We start from the raw sequence: 22,349 nt of genomic DNA on the forward strand, positions 1-22,349 counted from the left end.
TAGAGAAACAACGCTAACCTTTTTTGAGACCAATTTTATTCCGTTTCGAAGTACAAAACCAATCTGTCCCTTCCCAAGCGCACGCCGCTTATATAGCCCCTCACTCGTTCTCATCCACTCGTTCTCATACACTCGTTCTCATACATACACACTCATGCCTATCTCAATCACTCACGCCTCTCAAGTCACTCACGCCTCTCAAGTCACTCAGACGATTATTGATGAGCATCCTAACATCCCGACTTCACATTCACGTATTAACTACGGAAGAATTGTTTAACCTCAAAAATTCTTCAGATTAAAATAAAACGTATCGAATCAATACGATTTGTCAGGTTGTTTTAGTATTAATATGCCTGAACAATTCAAACAAGTTCGTTCTATTACTCGTACAATCAATCAAAACATATATCAATCCCAAATTTATTTAATCTTCTGCATTTGGAAGAATGAAAGCTCATCTACAACGCTTCAAACGTTAATAGACAGCGTGCAAATTCAGGCACCGGTTAGTATTTCTCCGATAACGTCCTCGTTAATCCTTCTGTCGAATTAGCCATTAAATGTAATATAATTCATTCAATCCTTTGTTTGATGTTCCTGTTCAGCCCAATGTTTTAACGTCTCCATTTCGAATTGTAGCCATTAATGCAACTCTGGCATAATGTTCACCTCGTAAAATTCCTCGTAAAAAATGCATCTTTTCAATTCTGTTCTGTTAATAAATCTTTTTTTCGCGCTTTCTCATCGCTTGTCTGCTCTTTTTACAGTACGAACCGGTCAGGTCGTGGCCATCGCCAGCCGCTAGTCCGGGACCGGGTCCGGGACATATGCCGCCCTCACCACACGGCCCTCCACAGAGTCCTGGACAGCAGCAGCAGCAGCAACACAGTGGCCCCAGTCCGTCACCGCAGCCACCACAACCAGCTCCATCACCACATCAGGTTAGTAAAGCTTCCTTAAAGTTTCGTTGGGCGCCAAGCAACAACTGATGAGAGAAGAGCAATGGGGATCCTATGTCCAAACAAATTCCAGGGATCTTTTATGCGGATAGTCAGTAGCGGATCGAGCTCCTTGCAGGCCTAAAACGAAATGGCAGTGGGGTCTCTCAGGGTTTACCAACTAGGAGTAGGTTCTTTAGGTGTTACTGTTGCTCGAGGTCCCCCTGGCCGCTTAGCTTGCGTAGAGGATGATCCAGCCCTACTGGTAGCATGTTACTTAAGACCGAAGTTGAATTCTAAAACAAACAAAGTTCGATTTCATGTGAAGCAGAAGATGTAAATAGTATATAAGAGTATTGTTCTTGTTTTACTTTTTACTGAATCTTATTATTTCTCAGCGACCCCGGTGCTTTAGCAGCAGTGGAGTTAGTTTTCCTACGAGATGATTGGTCTAATATCCCATCGAGAGGAGAGTCACATCCGGCTACATGTATAAAAAGTGAAGAAAATCTCTTGATGTGCGAGACATAATTGTCTGAATTGATGTCCTGTAGATCGTGTAGTACTACTGGAAATAGACGAAGAAGACTTTGGTCTACTCAGTGTGTGATTGATACCGTTCGAAGTTGGGTGAATCAGATTCAGATTCACGAATCGCTTAGAGTTTAGCCGTCATGTACCAATCAGTTGCTAAAAATGGGCACCAACTGTTATTTCGCCTCAAGGGCTTCAAGGGACTTGAACCGTCCATGCTCCTTGGGGATTCCTGAGTCTTTTCCGAATCGATTCTAGAATTTGAATGAATGACTCTTCTCAAAAGATTCATTAAGCACAACACTGGAATTGTTTGTTGCTACACTTTCTGCTCTCTATCGATAAGCATAAATATGCTGCAAATCCTGCTCCTCACAACACAAGGCATAATGTTTCGGCAAAGACACTTGCACATCGCATCCAAATCGTCGTATGGCTGGTCTTTCGTTCAGTGATGGCTTGATGCGCGTAACCTTTCCGAACGCTCGCGCCACACTCTTATCCTATCATTCAACACAGCCGACCTTGACAGTGGCCCAGATTTCGAAGGGGGTCGATTGCATACCGTCCACAACGATCTGACGGAAGAGCGAACGAAAAAAAAAGCACTAAAATAAAACCAAACACACACACACACACACGCGCGCGCAATGTTGGGCTAAGAACGCCAGATAAAACAGGCAAATTTGCTTCCTTCCTCCACCGGGCCAAGGTTTGTTTTGGTTGAGACATACCCGGGGTAGGGACCGCCGGAAAGTGCTGCGGGGATGTGCTGCTCGATGATGATAGGGACGGACCGACGGTAATGGTTGTTGATAGACGTGGCAGCGTGATGGTGGAGAGTGTTGCTGTTGTTGCCGGCTGCCATTCCATCAAACGCGCGATGAATGTGTCGTCAAGTTGGTGTGTTGGCACACCAGGCAGGAGGCAGCAATACCGGTGTGGCGCGCACCGGGGAAGCGCAAGGTTGAAGAGGTGTGAGAAGCGTAAGCACAAAAACCGAACCGAACCAGTACCGCCGTCGCCGCCGCCGTCGCAAGCTCGAGGAAGCTCTCGCTTGTTGTTCTTCTGCCCACACCCGCCCTTGCCGCCCCGTTCCACACTCCGGGGCCTCCTACGCCACTGCATCACCCAGTGTGCAGTTTGATCGGCTGTGAAAGGGTCGGAAAAAGGAAGAAAATGGCAGGACAGAGGACGTGTACGGACGGACGGAATTCGAATGCCACTTTTGCCGCCGCTGCGTTTTCTTTCCCGTTTATGTATTTATTTTTTCTTTCCTTCCTGTGTGTTTGCGTTCTTTCTTTTTTTTTTTTCTATAAGCGAAGCAACAGATGGGATTGTTTGGGGTGGATGAACGCGAGAGTGTGAGTAAGATAGGGGCCGGAAGATGGTGATTCACCATTCTCCACTACTTACTCCACCACCACCCTACAGCATGCCCTCATCTGCCGTCGATGGGTGTGATGGGGTGACTGAAAAAAAAGGGTACGTGTGTTGGGAAAAGGGGTTTGGGGGGGCGAGAGGGATCCGGGTGTTCGTTCGTCTGTCGGTCGTTTGGTCGTTCATTCACCTCCGCATCCGCATATCCGCAACACACACACACCACACCCCATCTCCCGTATTTGTTTCCCGCTCGACCTAGCTCCGACGTCCGCTTTGTGTACCTCGCGACCTACTGACGCGGTCTTTCTCTCGACGACGACGACGATGACGACTCGACGGGGGCAACAAGTCCATTCGACCTTGCCGCGCGCACTCCAACACCACCACCGCCACCATCATGCTGCTCTACATTACCGCTACCAGTGCCAGTCTGCCTGCTTTTCCTTTCCCACTGTACAACATCGTGTGTTTTATCGTGTGAACTCGTGCGTTTCCATACACATCCCACCTCATTCCATCGGAAGAGTATCACCCCCCCCACCCGGAAGCTCTCCAGTCACCGCGTATCACGTAACCGACGGCCCTTTTTTTGTGATGTTTTATCTTTGTCCACTTTGTATCGTGTTATATTTACCACCCCTGCAGTCGGTTCATTTCCCATTCGTACGGCCTACCGTGGTCCGCAAGTGCAAGAGTTTGTCAGGATGATGTGCTGTACGCTAAGGCTATGGACTATGGATATTTTATAAGCAATTCTGCGATTTCCGTGGTACTTCAGGGACAGGGTAAACATCCCTTCACGCGTCTTCAAAGTTAACAAAGAACGGAATTTAAATATGATCCAAATATATGTCAGTAAGAAACCACCAAGCTTCGGGCGATAAGTTCCCATCCTAACACGGCCAAAAGAGAGAGGTACGGTGATACGAAATCATCATGGACTAATTTCAGCGATTACGAGTCATACGAGTTCCCTGGAGCGTTTTTTTTTTATGGGGAAACCCAATTACTCTGCTGTGCAGACACAATAATGATAACGATATCAGTTAATTTGTAGCAACCATTGTATGCAACCCCCAATCAAACATACTCCGCACCTTGGTTTGTACTTCACATTGGAGCAAAGATTTTAGACATCGTGTCCAATGGGCATCGCAGATTTGGTAGTAATTCTTTGTCCTTCTGGTGGAGAAAGATCATTGCATTAGTTCCATTATTACAAGAGAGACCAGCATGAAAATTAGCACCAAAGTATAATCGTTCCGTCCGGATGTGCCTGTAGGTACTTGGACTAGTTGAACTTTGTGATGTGAAAGTATTAACCAGCCGCATCTGAGTATGAACCTGCCACCTAGAAGGAGTTGTTGAAGCATTAGACGAGGGATTTCTTTCGGCTGGTTTTATTGATTTCCCAATTTCCCACCCACTCCCCAACGGTACTCAACGGAAAACTTCTGAAAGCATGCCATGGACACGTAAAACTAAAAGTAGACATTTATGTTCTCATCGTCCTTCACCGTGGTTCCAGTCAGCTAGTGTCAAAGGTTTAATAAATGTGGAATTCTAGATTAAGGTTGGTTTCGGAGATTGAGATTGCCATTACTCAATGTTTTTTTTTTCGGTACTCAATACGATAATATATTCCGACTCTCTAGCCACAGTTACCATAAAACTTCGTTGATTCGGGATGACCATCAATCGATTTGAGATATTGATTTGATTGAAGAGTAATTGGAATTAGGTTGCTCCGATCACCTTCAATCGAAATAGAACCTTTCTCATTCAAAATGAACTAATTGGCTCGCGAGCGAAGTGTAAGGGTGTATGACTACAACAGCTTGACTGATTGACAAATTCTTTTATTCTCAGCATTCTCAGCATTGACATACTATATCAGGTCGATAATATAATGACTCACTAGACCAACTTTTTCTTACCCAATTAAATCTTTCACAAATATCTAAAAGATTGAATTTATACTAAACTCGTCGAAAATACACCATTCTTTGTCAAATACCTACAAAAAACCATACGCACACACACACGCGTTCTATACTTTCACCATTTCATTTGTCATCCTCCACCAGGGTTATTCAATCACGAACAGTCATCTCATACCCAAAATGTGGTCGGTCCCTTTGCATTCATTCTTCCCGGTTATTGTGTTTGGTATTACGCGCCATTTTAGACCTTTTTTTTCCTGTCGACCGTCTGGAGCTTGTCTGTTGGTTGAAAATTCATTCACGTTCGCTCCTGTACACCACACACACACACACACCCCCCACACACACAGTCGTCTTCCATCCTTTTTGATGGAATTCTCCTCCGCATAAAACTGGGACCTTTGAAGGGCGGAATGAGCTGAGGAGGAGGAAAAAGCATCCGAACCGAAATCCATTCCCCATTGCATCGTTGACGAAAGTCATTGCACTGGAAAAGCCTTCTGCACGCGGTTGTACACGAGAGAGTGTGTGGTTGCTGGTTAGGTGAATCCTGAAGTTATGGAAAGAAGTGTAGGATAAAAAAAAGACTCTCGTTTTCGTCCACGTGACCACCGTGTGTCTTTTTGCGTTGGATGTGTGATTCAATTTTCAAAACAACCTGTTGAAGGGAACGATGTTCACACAATATTGTCCTCGTACAAGCTGGCATTAATGTGTGATAATTTTTACGTGATGAATTATTGGACAATTGACGCATTATTGTAACGTATTAAAATATGTTTTATAGTGTGCATTGGAACACAAAAATACACCACCCGTCGTACACAAATTTGTTCTTTGAAATTTCCATTCTACCAATTCTATGTAAGAGCAATGTTTAAAATTTGACAAAAAACAATCCTGTCTACAAATTATAATTCTTGCAACAGACGTTGTACACGTAGAATAAACTGTGCAATACGATGCTGAGACAAATCACAACGAAATTATCCGTAAGCTAAAATCAGTCCTAAGCATAGAAAAGTACAAGAAAGATAAAAACAAAAATGACACAACACAAGGTAAAGAATTTAATGGTACCACCATCCAATTTAGCTGTCTTGGTTTTGGTTCGGTTATGGTTCTCATCCTACATTTAACTGTAACCCAAAACCGCCCTTTTGCCGCTGGAGTGTGGCGTAAATGGTAGCGGCAAAGTCTCTTTATCGACCCAGCAGAAGACTCCATTTCAGCATGCTGTAAACGTCCAACCGAGGAGGAACTCTGCTCTGAACCCACCATTTTCTCCTTGGAAAATGTTGCTATGTAACGGTGGAAATTTCTTTGCAGGGGTGGCGAGAGCGGGACAGGGGGCGGATACATACGAATAAAATCTTTACATAAAATCATTCCTTTCCCTTTTCATTATTCTCTCTTACTCTTTCTCACTTCGGAGCATTAACAAGAAAAACTTGAAATAACGTAACATCTTGCGTTCAGTTGTCTCTTTCTCGCTCGCATCACCCTCACGAGCGCTTGGCGCAAACACAAAAGAAAAGTATTTCCGTTCCACTCCCACTTCCAAAGGACACGTACACTAATGCTGTAAATGGAATGAAGTTGTGTTGCGCAAGAAAATCGATTCGATAAGACAACGACGACAACGGTAAAGGAGAAGATCCGCTTCTGGTTGCCTCGTACACGTACGACAGAGGATTCTTAATTTCTTTCGATCTAGTAGCTTTTATACCAACCAATCGATTCGATCGAACGGTTGGATAAGTGTATATGTGTGTGTGTGCGTGTGGGAGGGATAATTGGGAGGGGGATGTATGAAAAAGCAGAGAGTGATTGATATTACGTAGAATTGTCTCGCTATCAAAGGGAAATGGCCCTTGTACACAACCATCACGTAATCTTGGTGCCTCAGCAGTTCATTTCCTTGCGAATATAGATGTGACTCCTGTTCGGTCTGGCAAACAATGCTTTCCCATTTCCATCCCTCGAAAAATTCATAAAACCCAACAGTCCCCTCTCCCACCGCCCCCACTGCTTTCTCCTTCCCCTCCCTCCCACCGTAAGGTTTTTCTTATTTTTCCTCCGTCAGCTACCGGGCGTCTCCATTCGCTGCTTGACGTTGCTTGTGCGGCGCCCTTTTTCGTTTGGCTTGGCGAATGGAACGTTGCTTTATTGTTCCATTTCTAGTTCGTACATTCTACCGGATGGGAGGCTACATGGGGTTGCAAGTTTCCTTTCTATTTACCGTGACACACACCGGTCGCCTAACCGAGCGCGCCGAATTGGTGTTTTCTTTCTTTCTCCGTTTCGTTGTGTGACGTTATTCAGGAGCACAATGTGAAAGTGAAACTTTCGGACGGAAATTCTTTTCCCCGCTTGGTGGCAAGCGGGCCAGAAAAAGAAGCAAGAAAAAAAGCGAAACAAGTCGCAGGCGAACCAACCTTCGCTTCACGCCATAAAAAAGAGACTCTGTATTTGGAACCACGGGGAGGCTGGTGGCCATGGAAATCGATATTTTCCGTCTCCTGTCTTGCGCAAGGTAATGAAACACAAAACACTCCGTTTCAACTTGTATGACGTACAGGCGAAGCGCTATGCCCTGTGGCGGCTATTTCCAGTACAAAATCGAATCGATTTATATGAAAACGTGTAAGACACTTTCGTCTCCAGCAAAGAAAAAAATAAACAGACCAGAAACCAAGTATACCTGAAGCTGGGCGGATGTCCCCACCGCTTGCTCACGAGGCGCCAAGGCACCTGATGCGCTGGGTGGGTATGTTTTCTCTCAAACATCCACCCCCCTTCCCTCAATTCTCCTTTCATTTTAATCCATTTATTTTACCATAAAACCCTTTACCACCTGTGCCGTGCCCTTTCCGCTCTGTTTAGCTGCGGGCTTTGTCCTTAATGTCCTTTCCGGCCGAGGGTTGTTGCAAACGTTAACATGTAGGTGAAATTACGGTGGCTTACATTCTATGCTGTGGCCCTGTTTTCTCCCATTACCCGTTCAAAAGTTAACACAGAATGGCTCTTGATTTTTATCGTCCCGTACCGAACTTTGCTCACACTCTCGTCCCGTGTCTCGTAAGCGGTCGTAACAGTTAAATAAACATAAGGAACGACCAAACGAACGATCCGCTGAGAATTTTTCCGCACAACGTTTGCCGGAGCACATTCCAACGGTCTGTGGAGCCTGCGGTACGAGTGATGGCAAAATGGATTTTTATTTTGTTCCAATTTCCAATTCAACCGGCTCCGCTTTATCGGCACCGTTCGGCGGGTTGTTGCAAGAAAGCGAAAGTTAAGGTAAACCCGACTTCTTGCTCTCTTGCCGAATTGTTTCTTCTTTTCGCGTACTGTGTTGTCGGTTTCGTTATCGTGTTCCGTTCGGAGTAACACTTTATGGACGGCAATTTTCGGTTCGATTTCGGTGTGATGCTGATGCTTGTTACACTTTATGTTTAGTTTTATGATGTCGTGATGTGGTACATGACATCCCGGCGAAGGTCCGCTGGCAATGGGGCAAGCTTCAAGGTCTGGCAAAGACGGCGCGTACCATTGTGGAACTGTTTCACAAATGTTTGATAGAATAATACCCATCGAAATGGTGTTTGTTTGTATGCCTTTTAACCAGACGTTGGGTTAATTGGGAAGTTCGCAAATGACAATTCTCAGCTCGATTTCTTATACTTACTTCAAAACTGATATTTGTAACAGATACTTTGTTGCTGTTATGTCTGCCTATTTTATTTAACTTATATTAATCGATTACTTTAAATACGCATTACTAAATCTCATTTTCTTTTTTTTCTTTTTAGGTATGTAAACATGGGAATGAAGATCGGACAGTTTTGGATCAATCTCAAACTTCTATATTTATGGTTAGCAATTGACTTTCTTCTGAAGGTTCGTACAACAGTTATTGACCTACTAGAGGTCTTCTTCTGAGTGTAATGTCTAGACAGGTTACGTCTGTCCAATAATGAGTGATTCGAATTATTTTTAAAACATCCGTCGAATAGTAGTCAGTCAGTAGAGAATAGGACCATAAAAGACCCAACGCCGAGGATACTAGACCACGATAGCGCCATCTGTGAGAAAAATTAGTTTTAATTCCAACAATCGAATTCGAAAAATTGCTCTACAATTTCAAGAGCAATGATTTAATTTCTGTTTAAAATTGTCTCTATTTGTCGTCTAATCGGTCGCAATCGCACCTTTCTACGAAAACGGGCATATCAGCATCAGCTGATTCTATAGGCGATCCAGGACACCAGAATAAACGTACAAACCTTGCGTGATTACGATAAAGGAGAGGGGTACCACCTGTAGGGGACGTGGTATTCGGTACCGAAAGTTTCCAGTTTCGTTGTACAATTGGCCGGCCATACACAGCCGACTCTTGTCGCTGTCGTTACCATTTCCCCGATGTGCTGTTGACGAAGCGATAAAGGCGATACAAGTACCGTTTTATCTGGCGCAGAAGAGCCGAAGCTGAACTGTAGACACATTTTCCACCCAGCAACACACATGCTGCCTACTGGCGGTGGTTTGTGTTGTTGATAGGTTTGGGTTCGCCTAGCATCACACGTGCTAGTCTCACTGCGATCTGACTGATGGACGAACTTTTCGGACTTTCGGAAGTGATTTGTTTGCACTGGATGGAAACGACTAGACGGTCCCCCCTCGGCAGCAAAAGCGTTCTGAGAACGGTGGAAAGAGCATGATTTAAATTTATCCCGACGAACGCTCGGACTGCCGTCACTACATGCAGACACACGCTAGCCCAATCTGTCGTACCTATAAGGGTCAGTGCGAAAACTACACGCGCGTGGCGTCTCGCCGTCGTCGTGTGTAGGTTAGTTCACGGCATCACGATTGATTGATGAATGTCAAGGACGTTTAAAATGGTGGCGATTCCAAGAGCAAAACGCAGTCCTCCTACTGTTCACGCCGGCCACGGCTTCATTCATCCCTGGCTGGCTGACGATGGCATTGGTCGGTGTAGAGGAATGAGCATGTGAGTATGCCAGGGGGTAGACAAGTGGCGGTGCCTGTGTTCGGCATAGGTCGCAGTTTCTCATTCTGTGAATGGCCCAGTTAATACCGTGCACGATTGTTCATTCTCGGAACGATGATGATGATGTTACCGCACTAGACACACCTCCATCGAAAAGCTTCCCTTGCTTCTACCGTGTCTGCTTACTGCTCGCCTCCTTCAGAAGCAGGTTGCTATATGGGGTAAAAATACAACAACAAAAAACCTCGAACCCCCGTTTTTTTTGTCACAGGGATAGGTATACATTCTCCGAAGATGACGTATGTGTCGTCTAGGCTTGGTGGGTTCGATTTTAGCAGCGTCATCGATGCAGCCAGACGGTGGGGAACGATGGGGAAGGTACGACGGACGAACGGCGACACACAGGGCCTGTTAGGTTACACCCTCCCCTATCGTTTATCCCTAGTCTTAACAGGCAGGCACCCTTACGCTCCCCACACCCCCCGGACTTACGCGCAGTGCATTGACCTCCATCGACAGACAACTCTCGAGACTCAGCTGTTCAAAACAAACAAACAATCAACAAACGGTACAAACCAACCCCCTTAGTCCACTTCGTGTGTTACTTTTTTTTCGTTGTTTCGGGGTGATATATATACAGGGGCGGGTTGATGTGCTAGAGGCACCGGAGGGTGTGGGCTATTATAAAACAAATCGCGCTCCAACAAATGCCGGCCGGCGGGGAAAGAAAAACGGTGTATGTGTGAAGGAATTTCTGCAGTCGGTCGATGGCAGCAGGGGATAGTGGAAGGTGGTGAAAGGCGCGAGTGTGTCTCGCTGCCTACATTCAATACCTACCCGCGTGTGTGTATGTGTGCATAATGGTGTGGATCATAAATTAGATTGCTTTTGCTAAAGACAGCACACTGCTGCTCACCATACGACGGGGGCTGCATGCGTTTCTCCACTGTTTCCCGACCAGCCCTCGCAGTAGAGCAATGCATGAAAATAAAAAAAAATACAAGCATACACAGACATCGCGAGGAGATTGTTCCACTTTCTAGACAATTCGCCCGTGGGGTAGCATTTGCCAATACACCCCTTGGCGGGTAGCCTCTCCTCGTATAGTTTTCTAAACGGCAAAGGTGTGTGAGGCACCAGAAAAAAATCCTCGCCATTTCTCATTATTAGTCACTGCCACCTGTGAGGGACCGTCTCACGTGTACTCACTTTCTGCTCGTATCTAGTTTTCAAACAAAATCAATGGCAACAATATTGTAATGTATTTAAATTTAAATTTATAATCCAAGTTTTGTGGAAGAAGTGCGATGGAGATTTTTGTATTTCTATTTTCGTTACTCGCTCTGATAATTTATGCATATCCAGACATTCATTCAATTCAGGGGCGGCCCCGTGGCATGATGGTAGCGAAGCCGGTCTTCACACGAACGGATCGGACCAAAATCCTGTCAGGATTGATTATCCGGCTACGGGTGAAATAGTCACAGAAAGCCAATAGTGGCAGTTATGACTTAGTAGGTCGTTACGCCAAGAAGAGAGAGAGAGAGAAAGAGAGAGAGAGAGAAAGAGAGAGAGAGAGAGAGAGAGAGAGAGAGAGAGAGAGATCTCCTTAAAGAGATTAAGGAGGATTAAATCGATATAATATCTCAGTTTAGAGGCAGTTTTATAGCAGGTTCCATGTCAAGAAGCCTAACACTATTGTTATATCCTAGAGATATTGAAATTATAGGTCCTCTAGAACCATTACTAGTGCGACTCCGGGAAATGTCCAACAGCGAACGCGATAATGCGCGATATTTGCTGTCTCTCTCGATGAATATAAAGTTTTAAGGTGGCGCATTCTATGGTGGTGGGGCCCTGCTTGACTAGTGATATAACTGTCTGTCTTTGTGCGATAGCCCCGGTCTCATTCGAACTATTCCATTGGACACGGAACACCCAATTACAGGGGCAAAATTAAGTAAAGCCAACAGAAATGGAAAAACAATATCTCCTGAGGCAATTCATGATCTTGCCTTTACGGCATTGAACAACACAATTAAAACGACAATTGTTCAGATTAGCTTAATTATTTATCCAATTGCGAGTAACTTTACAGAGAGAAAGCCATAAATGTCAGGCCTATAGATCTCTTGTGGTTGTTACAAGAGCAAGATGAAGCTGAATTGTTCTTTTGGAAGTCTTCACAAGTAAATGCGTTCTGAACTAGAGAATTTCATTTTTTTAACTGATGGATTGCTCTGTTGTAAGTTTTTCTATTTGTCAGCGTTGAATTTGAAGTTTCGTTTGTGTTTCAAAATACGTTTGCTGCTGTCATTTTGGGCAGCATAGAGGAATAGACATCCGATTCTCCCAGAAACGACGCTCCATTGTACTACATTTGATCCCATTGCATTTGGGAAAGCTTGAAGTTTATCTGATGTATTAGTGTAATATTAAAATTGGTTATTTCATCCGCCAAAACTCGTGATTGATTTGTTGTTTAACTAATACGCTCTTTTGCAACTGAGCAGATCTACGTTTTTGTTCATCTTATATCTTGTGGCTATGGTACGGGTTTTGGGTGGTCGATGTGCGGAAATTCACACTTCATCTCCAAAGGCGAACGGACAATACAAACAGAAAGGAGGAAGGAAGTGTGAATTTAAACGGTCAATGAACTTTTCTAACGTTACGTTTTGTCATGGACAAAAAAGGTTTGATAAATTTATGAATGTATCCATCCTTTTTGTTGAAGAATGGTATGCATCGCTTTGATGCTATGGTTGTATGGGTTTAAACGCCAATCGTTTGCTGAACTTTAAAAAGTACGAACTTTAAGAATGAAGCAAACTGAGTTGTGGACGAAAGAATAAAAAAAACACAGTTGCAACAAGTAAAGAAATGAATGTGAGGTTAGAAAAAGAGAAATTGCGCACGGCAACAAGTGTGTGTGCGCGCGGCGGATACTTCAGCAATGGGGGAGGCCTCGTGGCGGCACTCGAAAAAAAAGCTGCCCCCTTCCTTCTCTCCCTGTCTGTATTTCCATCCAGCCGATTATGTCACATCATTTCGCGTCCTTGGCCCTGTCGTTTTGTGGCAATGGCGCCCGACACGGGGTGGTGGCTGTGAGTGGGCACGGCAAGTGTATATTCGCCTTTACTCGTGAAACGTGTACTGTTCGCGTTGCGTCAACAGTGCAACGGCTGGGTGGTTGGGTGACTTGGGTGGGGGGGTTGGTGGGGGTGGAGAACGCCCAGCGATGGTCTATAAAAATTTACGGCTAGAGAAAGGGCTGCAGCACGACAGAAGGAACGAGTGGGACCGCACGATGAAGGATGTGAAGGCCAAGGCAAAGGAAGCTGTTACTATCGAGACGGTCAACGGTCCCGTGTCAGTGGAGAAAGGAACGGAACGGTGGCGTGGGGAATGGCGGCGGTGAGGGGTGGGCGATGGTGCGCTATCGGTGCCGGAGGAAGTGAATCAGGTTCTGGCATTCGGTGGGACCCATTGGTTTGTGTTGTGGACGGTATGTAGGACGGGGTTGGGGCTGGTGTATAACGCTGCTCTCTCAAGGTCGTTCGGCGCTAGACGGTGGCCTTCCATTTCCCGTCAGCGCGCCCGCAACAACACCCTCTCGCGGGGGACGATACCGTTCAATGTGGAGCAATGGCAGAAAGACATGACGGAATGAGGAAAGCGTAGCAAACCGAACCAGTACCAGCAACAACAACAGCAAGTCAAGAAAAATGAATGAGAAGAAACATCAAACGACCTCGCGCGCGCACCCGTCGTCGGGATGTGTTGGGTTGAAATGCTCGGGGGAGGAGGGACCGTGCTCCTCCGTGGTGCTGCGGAAAGTGGAAACGAAGGGGGGGTTTGTTTTGATTTGGTTTTGAGCACAGGTTGGTGTGCTTTTTTTTGTTGCCGTTCTATTCTTATGCTTGGGCTTCTCGCACTGATGACTCGCACTGTTGCTTCTGCCTTCACGTCCCGCGCCAAGTGCTCTCCATAGTGTGCTCTATGAACTGCTTCCGATTAGTCCTGCCAAGTTTGCTACGTAAAACACACTCTGCTGCTCTGGTATCATTTTATATAGTGGTTTTATCCTAATACGATACTAAGTATTGTGAATACTTAGCTAAAAGCTAAAAGAGAATATAAGGTTAAGCGGTCAAATTATGGCATGTTTTATTGTTGTCGACGTAGAGATTTTTCTGTTTTAAAATTTCATCTCGGCTAATGTTGGATGATGTTATATGCTATTTTGAAGCCGGGGGTTTCTAGAACACAAACATAATTTTTAAGTTAGTAAGAATTGATGAAAATCGCTGAAATTATCAATTAATACGAGCATTAAAATGTGCTTTTTATGATGGATGTGCAGTTCCTTACATTTTGTCCTATTTTGGCTAAACTCTGTCTTCAAACTTAAAACCTCAAATCAAATAGAAATAGAACTTCGATCAGTTGGTGAATGATTCGAAGTTAACCCAGTTGTTAGTAAGAATTAAAGCGTTTCAAGCAAACTTTTCACAAACTATTCGAATTTCGCTTACTATCACAATTGTATCCCAGAAATTCAGTTGTACCTCTTATTGCCACAGAGAAAAAGGGCTTTTTCCAAATGAAAGGGTAATTTGTTTTATGTGAATTGTGTAGAAAATAGGCAAATTTACGTATTGATTTTGTTTTTTTTTATCTGATATATTTATTATGAGCTTAAAAATAGATTATATTAACCTGTGTTGTTCCTAGCAATGCGCTAGGAATTGTGAGTTATTGTGGTTACGTCGTTCAAAACTGTATTTGCAATTTTATATAATTTACTATGCGTAATTTTTAAATGTTCATAGTTCGTTTTCATATGGAACATAAAGCTGACATTTTGCCATAATCGGTACCTATTAATTGGTTCGCTTGGTTACCATAATTTAACTTAAAAAAGTTTCAAACAAATTCGTCCAATTGTTTTCAATTTATTACGCGTAATACAAATACGCGTTTGCATGGACGATGTGTTCGTAATAATTATTTTTTTTTGCTTTAAATGGTACAATATCCATTGGAACAATAAGGAAACCTGCGCATGGTTGTTTGCCGTTGGTATGATGGGTAGTGGGCTTCATTTTAATTATGAAAAATAATTATATCCTTCCAGCGTCGTGCTGTATGTCCACTTCCTCTTTGTCAATAAAACGAACGGTGAAGACCAAAGGAATGGAATGGAAGGATAATAAATATAAATGCAATTTTCAGGAAAAGCGAACGCTTTCCAATAGAACGAATTAACCGCGTGCGCGCGCGCGAGGGAGAGAGAGAGGAAGTTAATAGCAGCGGGACAGATTGGCGTTCGTTAATTAATTACACATATTGAAAGTTATGAAATATGTGTACAGTAATGAGCCGTTTCATCGCTACCGATTGAGATTGGATAGATTTACGTGTGAATGCAACCGAAACGATATGTATTTATCCGGGGAACGACGCTCTGGAATCGTTCGGAAGCGGGCTATTACATTATTTGAATTAAAACGTTTTTTTCCGACTTTTCAAGAAGAAGTGTGCAGCCCGCCGATGCAAAGAACAAAAAAAAACCCCAAACATCCCATTTATTTTAATCAGATTTATTTTTCCATCCCTATTTGCGATCCAAATATTTCCACTCGCAGATTGCACCTCGCAACCTCCAAAGCTTCAAACCACCCAACGGAAAATTGACGTAAAATACACTATTCGGTTATCAAAAATAATTTATTTGGAACACATCTCTCCAGGTCAAGCGCTTCTCTGCAAACATTCGGCTGCTGTGCTGTAGTGTTTGATTATGTAGCGCTAATTATTAATATTGATATGTGGGGTGATGCCAGATAATACAGTGACAGCTTTGGTCAAACCCGGGGAGGGGAACCGGTTGTTTTGGGAATTTATGCGCACCACAGCGTAAATTGAGCTAGTGGAGGAAGAGGTGAGAGTGATGCACGTCGGATTTGCAACCGAATGGGATTTAATTCCGCTTTCGATGACCCGCGGATGACCCGGGGAGAGTCCAGGTCCATTCGGCTTGCTTTGCAAAGCGAATGAATGATTGATTTTTGATTGATAATTTATTATAGTAAAAAAGAAACACGCTTCGTTAAATGAAGCTTAATGAGAGAGCGCACGCACTCGCGTTATGCATAAGCTAATTGTGAACATTTAATTCCGAACCAAATTAAATGTTCATATAAGCCTGCTTGTCATTACGTTCCACAATATCGTAAGCCGGCAGCATGATGGGAAGCTATTTAATCTCATGATGTGTGTTTGTAGATTAAATGGAAGGTTTATATTGTTCATGGAAAGGTAAACCATCCCACTTTGGTGGCGGATTGATATCAAACGACTGGATTTTTCTTTTTTACCCTTGAGGAGATATTAGCATATAGGAAATCGCCAAATTGTATCCACTGATACTATCTATTGCTTCATTTTATTATAGGTCTTCGCCTCAAGCTATACATTATATGTTAGTTTAACAAATAATAATTCTTGATAATTAATGAAAACAATTAATTAAGCTCTTCACACTGTTGAACTATTCCTAGATAACAATCGGGACTGGAGTTCCTTCAATTCAAGAGCTCTCACAATTCTTACACCCTGCCACCTGTTATTTGTTTTTTTTTAATGAATCGTAAATAATTCGAGATATTCATTTCTCATTTCTTCAATAAGTTAATGATTAATTGTTCATATAAGAAGGTTGATTTAAGTAGCAATACGACCTGCCCGTTCTACTGCTGAATTTGCTGTTCATTAAATGAATCATTATTTTGGTGGACATCTTCGTACACGATGTACAATATAATCCTAATTTTTCAACAAGTAATTTACATTTCATTATCTAATTTCACTCATACCACGGGTATTTTTTTGATGTTTTTGTATAAATCGACCATTGGTTAAATTAATCTTTTATTTTCGTTGCGTAATATGTTAAATTTTTGGTTGGTTTTCATGTTTGGTTGCTGAATGTTTGAAAATTTCGTAATATAGTTTTTTTTTTTGTTTTGAAACTATTTGTTTCCGTTCACGTGTCCGTTCCACCGGATGCACAGTCACTGGTCACGTGTGTATGCGTGATAATCGTGATACCGGCGAGGATTTTATGAAATGAATTATTCATTTTCACAGCTGAACGCCAGTAGCTTTCAACGTTCACCTCCATTCATCTTCTTCGCGCGTGTCCAAATGATCATGCATATTCGTTCATGAAAAAGGTTATCTTTTGAAAGGAGATAGATTAGTTTGCTAAAGTAGCATAATTTGTACGTAATTCTTCTGCTAAAGGTACAACAACAAAAAATACCAACGCGCAACGATCGTCAAAGTTGCACATGATGAACATTCTCTGGCTTCCTCCAGAACGCAGCAGCAGCTGGCCATAATTATTGCACTTGTTTACACAAAACATTCTCCATCATCTCTCGCTGGGCATGATTGGCCAGTTAAAAACGTGCAAAACAACACATAACTAATAAAACACACACACTCTCCGCCGTGCGCTCTCTAGGCCACGAATGCATGCGTGAACGGCGCACAAGGCACAACATTGAAAGAAAAATAAAGCGTATGATGCGGCCGCCGACGCTGCCGTTGTGCTGCTTCACTTGCGCTCTTGGCTTTTTGCTCATTTTGCCAGTTTGACTTTTCTTATATTGGAATGTTTTGTTTTGTTATGCTCTCTTAAAGGAGCCGAAAGGATGGGCCGAATTTTAAATTTTCTTATTCTCAGCAGATAAGCGGAAGGGGGGGAGGGGGGATGTAAAAGCAACAGCTAAAAACGCAAAACAAAAGCCCCGACCACAGTGAGGGAGGTTTTTTGGCGTTGCGTTATGTTGTGCAACAGAAAGGAACCGAGGAAACTAATGGGTGTGTGTGTGTGTGGGATTTGGTGCAATTCTCAACCTCCGTTTTCTGAACCGTTTAAAGGTAACAGTAATTATCGATAAATAAATTACACGCAGAAATATCAAACATTAAGTCCCAAGAAAGAGCGTCCAAATAGGATAAACAAACAAAATCAATCCCAAAAGCATAATAAAAGCACAATTCGCTTTGCGGTTTCAAAGACCTCTGCTTGCATTTGGGGAGTTGATTGCTGTACCGCTTCATCTCTCTGATATCTCTTGATCGGCTTCGCTTCGTTCCGGGCGCTGGTAAGGGGTTGTGAAAGGCATTGGGAATGAGCGCTAATAAAACGAGGATGAAACCGGCACCACCAACTGTAAAGTTTATCTGTTTATTGCACTCGACGATGAGGAACAAAATACACGCTAAAACGCTACTGGTGGGGCTGGTTAAGTTTTCGCGCAAGTAACGCCGGTTGCAGCATTCCAATTCTTTGCCCGTTTTGTTGTGATGTCAATTGCTTTATTGTTTTAAATGTGTAAATATGTTATTGGCAAAGTAGTTTTTTTTCCACTACCCAGGACGCTCGCCATAACGACTTTTTTTTATTTTCCTTATTTCTTTTATTATCGCTTCGTGTGGTGAAAATTAATGTACAGTGCTAACAATATGTTTAATAGTGCTGGAAAATTTAATCTAATGGTTGATTTTGTTTTTAATTCTGTACATTTTTATACTTTAAATTACTAAACTTATATATGTTCGTTGTGCTTTTATTGCTGAACATCTATAGTAGAATATTTAAGTTTCTCCGTAGTGCCGTGGCACCTGCACCACGTACTGCTAATTAAACCCAAACACAGAGAGTGTGCATTATCGACAGTTCTATTGGTGCGCTTCTGCGATGAATCATAAAATACACCGAATAGGAAAGGGAAAACTATAACATGACAAATATTTTCCATTTTCCACACTAATGCATGTGGTTTTGTTGCTGGTTCCTATCCGTCTTCGCCCAGACTTACTTCCGTTAGTGCACTTCCCTTTTTTTTTGTTCTCTCTCTCTCTCTCTCTCTCTCCCTCCCCCTCCCCCTCCCTTTCTCGCTCATTTACCCTGGCCAATTTCACTTATCGTTGAACTTCGCTATCGTGGTGCGGCCGTGGTGGTGGTGGGCCTTTGACGTAATTCCGGCGGGAAAGTTAATTGGTTCTATTTCCTTCGTTTCGGTTTTTGGTTTACGTTTTAGGTGGCCTTGCAGTGCAGTGGAGGGAGGTTTTTTTTCTTACGTTTCCGTACATTAAGCCAGGTTGCCTCACCCAAGCTTGCGGTTCGTAGGAAAACATGTGAGCGATCGTGTGAGGTCTAAGACAAAAAATAGAAATTAGAATAGAAGCTGACTGTTGGAATCTTTTGTGGCAGTTATTTTTAACATATTAAAACTTACAACAAAAATGATAGTTTAATTTTGCAGTCCTTTTTGTTATTTTATATTAAATGTTTTTTAGTAATTTGCTAAAATTTCCACTGCTTTTCTTTTTTGTTTGCTTAAGTAATGTCCGTCTGTTTGTTTGAACCTCCGGTCCATTTCTTTTTTCAATAAACGTGAAATGAACGACAATTTCATTTCAGATTATTACTGTCCCTTTTTTTTTGTAGTCGAACCATCCGCCACACCACTATCCTAGCAGCTCGCGAAAGAACGGTACACGTAACTAATTGCTTCTTGTGTGTGTCTGCTTGTCGGGTTTTGATTCCCTTTGTTCCTTTCTTTTGCCAATTTCACTTATCTTTCCGGCGAAGAGAACCGTTTTTTTGTTCTTATGTGCGGTGATTAATTTTTCTCTCATTGCACCCAGCCAAAACGCGCACGTGGTCGGTCGCGCTATCATTCAGGGGTTTTCGCGTCTTTTTGTTCGTTGTTTTCTGTTTGCTGCTTTCACCCGTCTCACATGCGAACCTGATGCGCTAAATTTATGGACAGAATTTACCGACACATTTTAGAATTTAAATTTTTTGAATGCCAAAACACAGACACACACACATGCGGGCGGGCGGGCAGGCCTGCATCTTGCGAAAGGGACGTGTTTCGAGGGCATATACCCGAGGTGCGCGCGGGTGTGGTCTTTTCTATTTTGGTAAATTGATCCGTTCAAAACAACTTATTTTTCTCCCATTCCGGGGGATGGTTTTCTTTCGTGGACGACTCACCGAGCGCGAGGCGCCGTGAGTAATTTTTTAGAAGAGGCAGACTTAGAATTGTTTAGTAAGCTTTTATATTAATAATTGCTGTGTGTGTTTGTACGCCTTATTTTTACCATTGAATTGATTTCATGTTTATAAATGCTGCATTTATTTTTTGATAAATTTCGACCAATTAGCAGCATCCCCTGCGAATGGTGTGCGGCGGTTTGGTTTCAACGGAAGTCGAATTCAAAAACCACCGCGCATTCTCTCGAACCTTGCATAAGAAAAATGACATCCACGGACCGTGCCGGGGCAAATGATTGGTACATGGTTCTGCTGTTTTGCACCAGCTCTAGTGTGTGTCTATGCGGTGGTGGTAATGCCGTTTTTCCTCACAAACCAAAGAAAATTCCGCGGCCAATCCCGTGTTCTTCGTAGCAGCTGCTGGGATGACAGCGGAAGATATCGCGCTGTGTGTAGCAGCACTTCGCGAAAAGCAAAAAAAAACCCCGGCGATGAGATATTCTGGCCGTGGTGGGGGCGGAAGCAAACATATTCCGCGCGTTTCTTGCACAACGTGAGGAACGAAGGCGAATGGCGGAAGGGGAGGGTTTCAACCTCCCAAAAACACACCGTTCAGTTTCGTGACGGTTTTGCCTCGCTCTGCGAGCCATATAAATGGTAAAAAGGGGATTAGTGTCGGGGTTTTTCTTCGGGGTTGAACCCGGGCGAAGAATAAACCCGACGTCGTGTCCTCCCACCGCCCGGCATTAACGCGCGCTGCTTCCACTCGGGAGATGATGGCGTTTTTATTCCACCCCGTACCCGTGGGCTTCAGTTTTTCAAGGGTCAGGACACACGCGGTCGACGAGTTTGCGTCTCCCCGAGCGACAGAGGGCGATAGCGTGTGTGAGAAAGCGGGAACGAAAGAGCTGGTATTAAAAGTGGCAAACACAGTCAGCACATTCCACACGCTTTGGAGTGCTCCGGTCTCACTCTCTCTCTCGCTCTTTCTCCGTCTCTGTCGTTCAAACGTCGTTCTCATTCACACGCTTCGTTCGCAGTGCTGTGCTGAACGAACCGCAAGTTCCCATTTTGCCTGCGAACGAACGTAGATCGGTCGGTTGGGTCAGAGAGGGCAGAGAAGAGGAGGGATGTTGATGCAGGGTGTGTGTTGCTGCAGCAAAAACGCGCTCGAAATGAACGAGCGCTTCAGCGAATGAAACGAATGGATGGATCCGGGCCCGGAACACCTAAAACCCTCTCTCTCTCCGTTGTGCGTCGCCGCCGCCGCCTGGCTGATGAGATGATATGAGATGGTCACGGACCCTGAGACCCGGTCCACCGAGCAACGAAATAAAAAACCTCCTGCCAGTGTGCGGTGCGGTGCGGCAAGAAGTGAAGCAAAGCGAGATGCGAAAGCCAACCAACTAACGCACACGGGACACACTCGGAATCAACAACATAAAGGGGCACACGGAGCAACAGAGCCAGTATAGGAGCCAGCGCACCAACAAAACCCGGCACAGCGCACCGGAGAAGCACACGGACTGGGCAACGGCACACTGGGATGCGAAAGGTGTGCGTTTGATGGTCAAAAATGTATTTAATGTGATTTTAACTGCTGAATGTGTAGAAGATGTTGAATGTTGATGGGTTTTTCTCAGTACCAGCTTTATAAGAAGTGTTACAATTTATTAAAAAATATGTTATATAAAATGCCAAACTTGCCAAACTTGGGACATTTGTTAAATTGTTACAATCACTGGTAACATCTGTCAGATATCGAGTCCTCAATATTGATTAGTATTCATGGAGTGTCTACTGAACCTTTTGAGGATAGTGTTGTAAAAGAAGAGTCATTCAAATCATGAATAGATTCTCAAAATATTAATAAACAATAAGATTCTTAGATTCATAAATTCCGCAAGATTCAAGAATCTTAAAAAATCAATGAATTTTCAATGAATTTCCTGAATTTCTGAGCATTTCTGTTCTGCTGGAATAATCCAAATACCTCAGTGAAATGTCATTAATCTTCAGAATAAAGATTCTGAATCATACATTAAGTTCAAAGATTCATTCATTTTTTTGATGATGATGATGATTCATTTTTTTGTTAAATTCGGGTATATTTGTAAATTTTGCGCCTTTCTTTCAACATATAACATTACCATTTTAACGGTACGAATTGTGCAACGTTTGCAACAATTTTGCCACCAGCAACTGGGTAACCATTTTATGACCAGCGTGCTATTCGCTACGCGCTCACTGTCTCTTGCCGTCGGTGTGCTTGGCTGGTGCTCTCTCGGTGCGCTCGGTGCTGTTGTGCACAGCGACGATGGTCGATTTAGCCATGCCTGCTGCTGCTGCTGCTGCTGCTGCTATGACGTGAGCTCTTCTGCGGCGGTGTGTGCTCTCATCATCATCATCATCATCAACAGCAGCAACACAACAGCCACACAGCGCCGCAG

The 22,349-nt window shown here is 43.6% G+C and overlaps 1 protein-coding gene across 7 annotated transcripts in view; it reads left to right on the top strand.

Moving 5' to 3' along the window:
- The window catches only part of LOC128298307 (trithorax group protein osa), a 111,334-nt gene that overhangs the window by 24,649 nt on the left and 64,336 nt on the right, over positions 1 to 22,349 (top strand). For all 7 annotated transcript variants that reach the window (XM_053034051.1, XM_053034054.1, XM_053034053.1 and 4 more), the window contains exon 3: positions 771 to 944. In XM_053034051.1, coding sequence (XP_052890011.1) covers positions 771 to 944 — 174 coding nt within the window. The remainder of the gene's footprint in view (positions 1 to 770; positions 945 to 22,349) is intronic.

Source organism: Anopheles moucheti, chromosome 2, assembly GCF_943734755.1.
Source record: "Anopheles moucheti chromosome 2, idAnoMoucSN_F20_07, whole genome shotgun sequence".
In the NCBI taxonomy this organism is placed as follows: domain Eukaryota; kingdom Metazoa; phylum Arthropoda; class Insecta; order Diptera; family Culicidae; genus Anopheles; species Anopheles moucheti.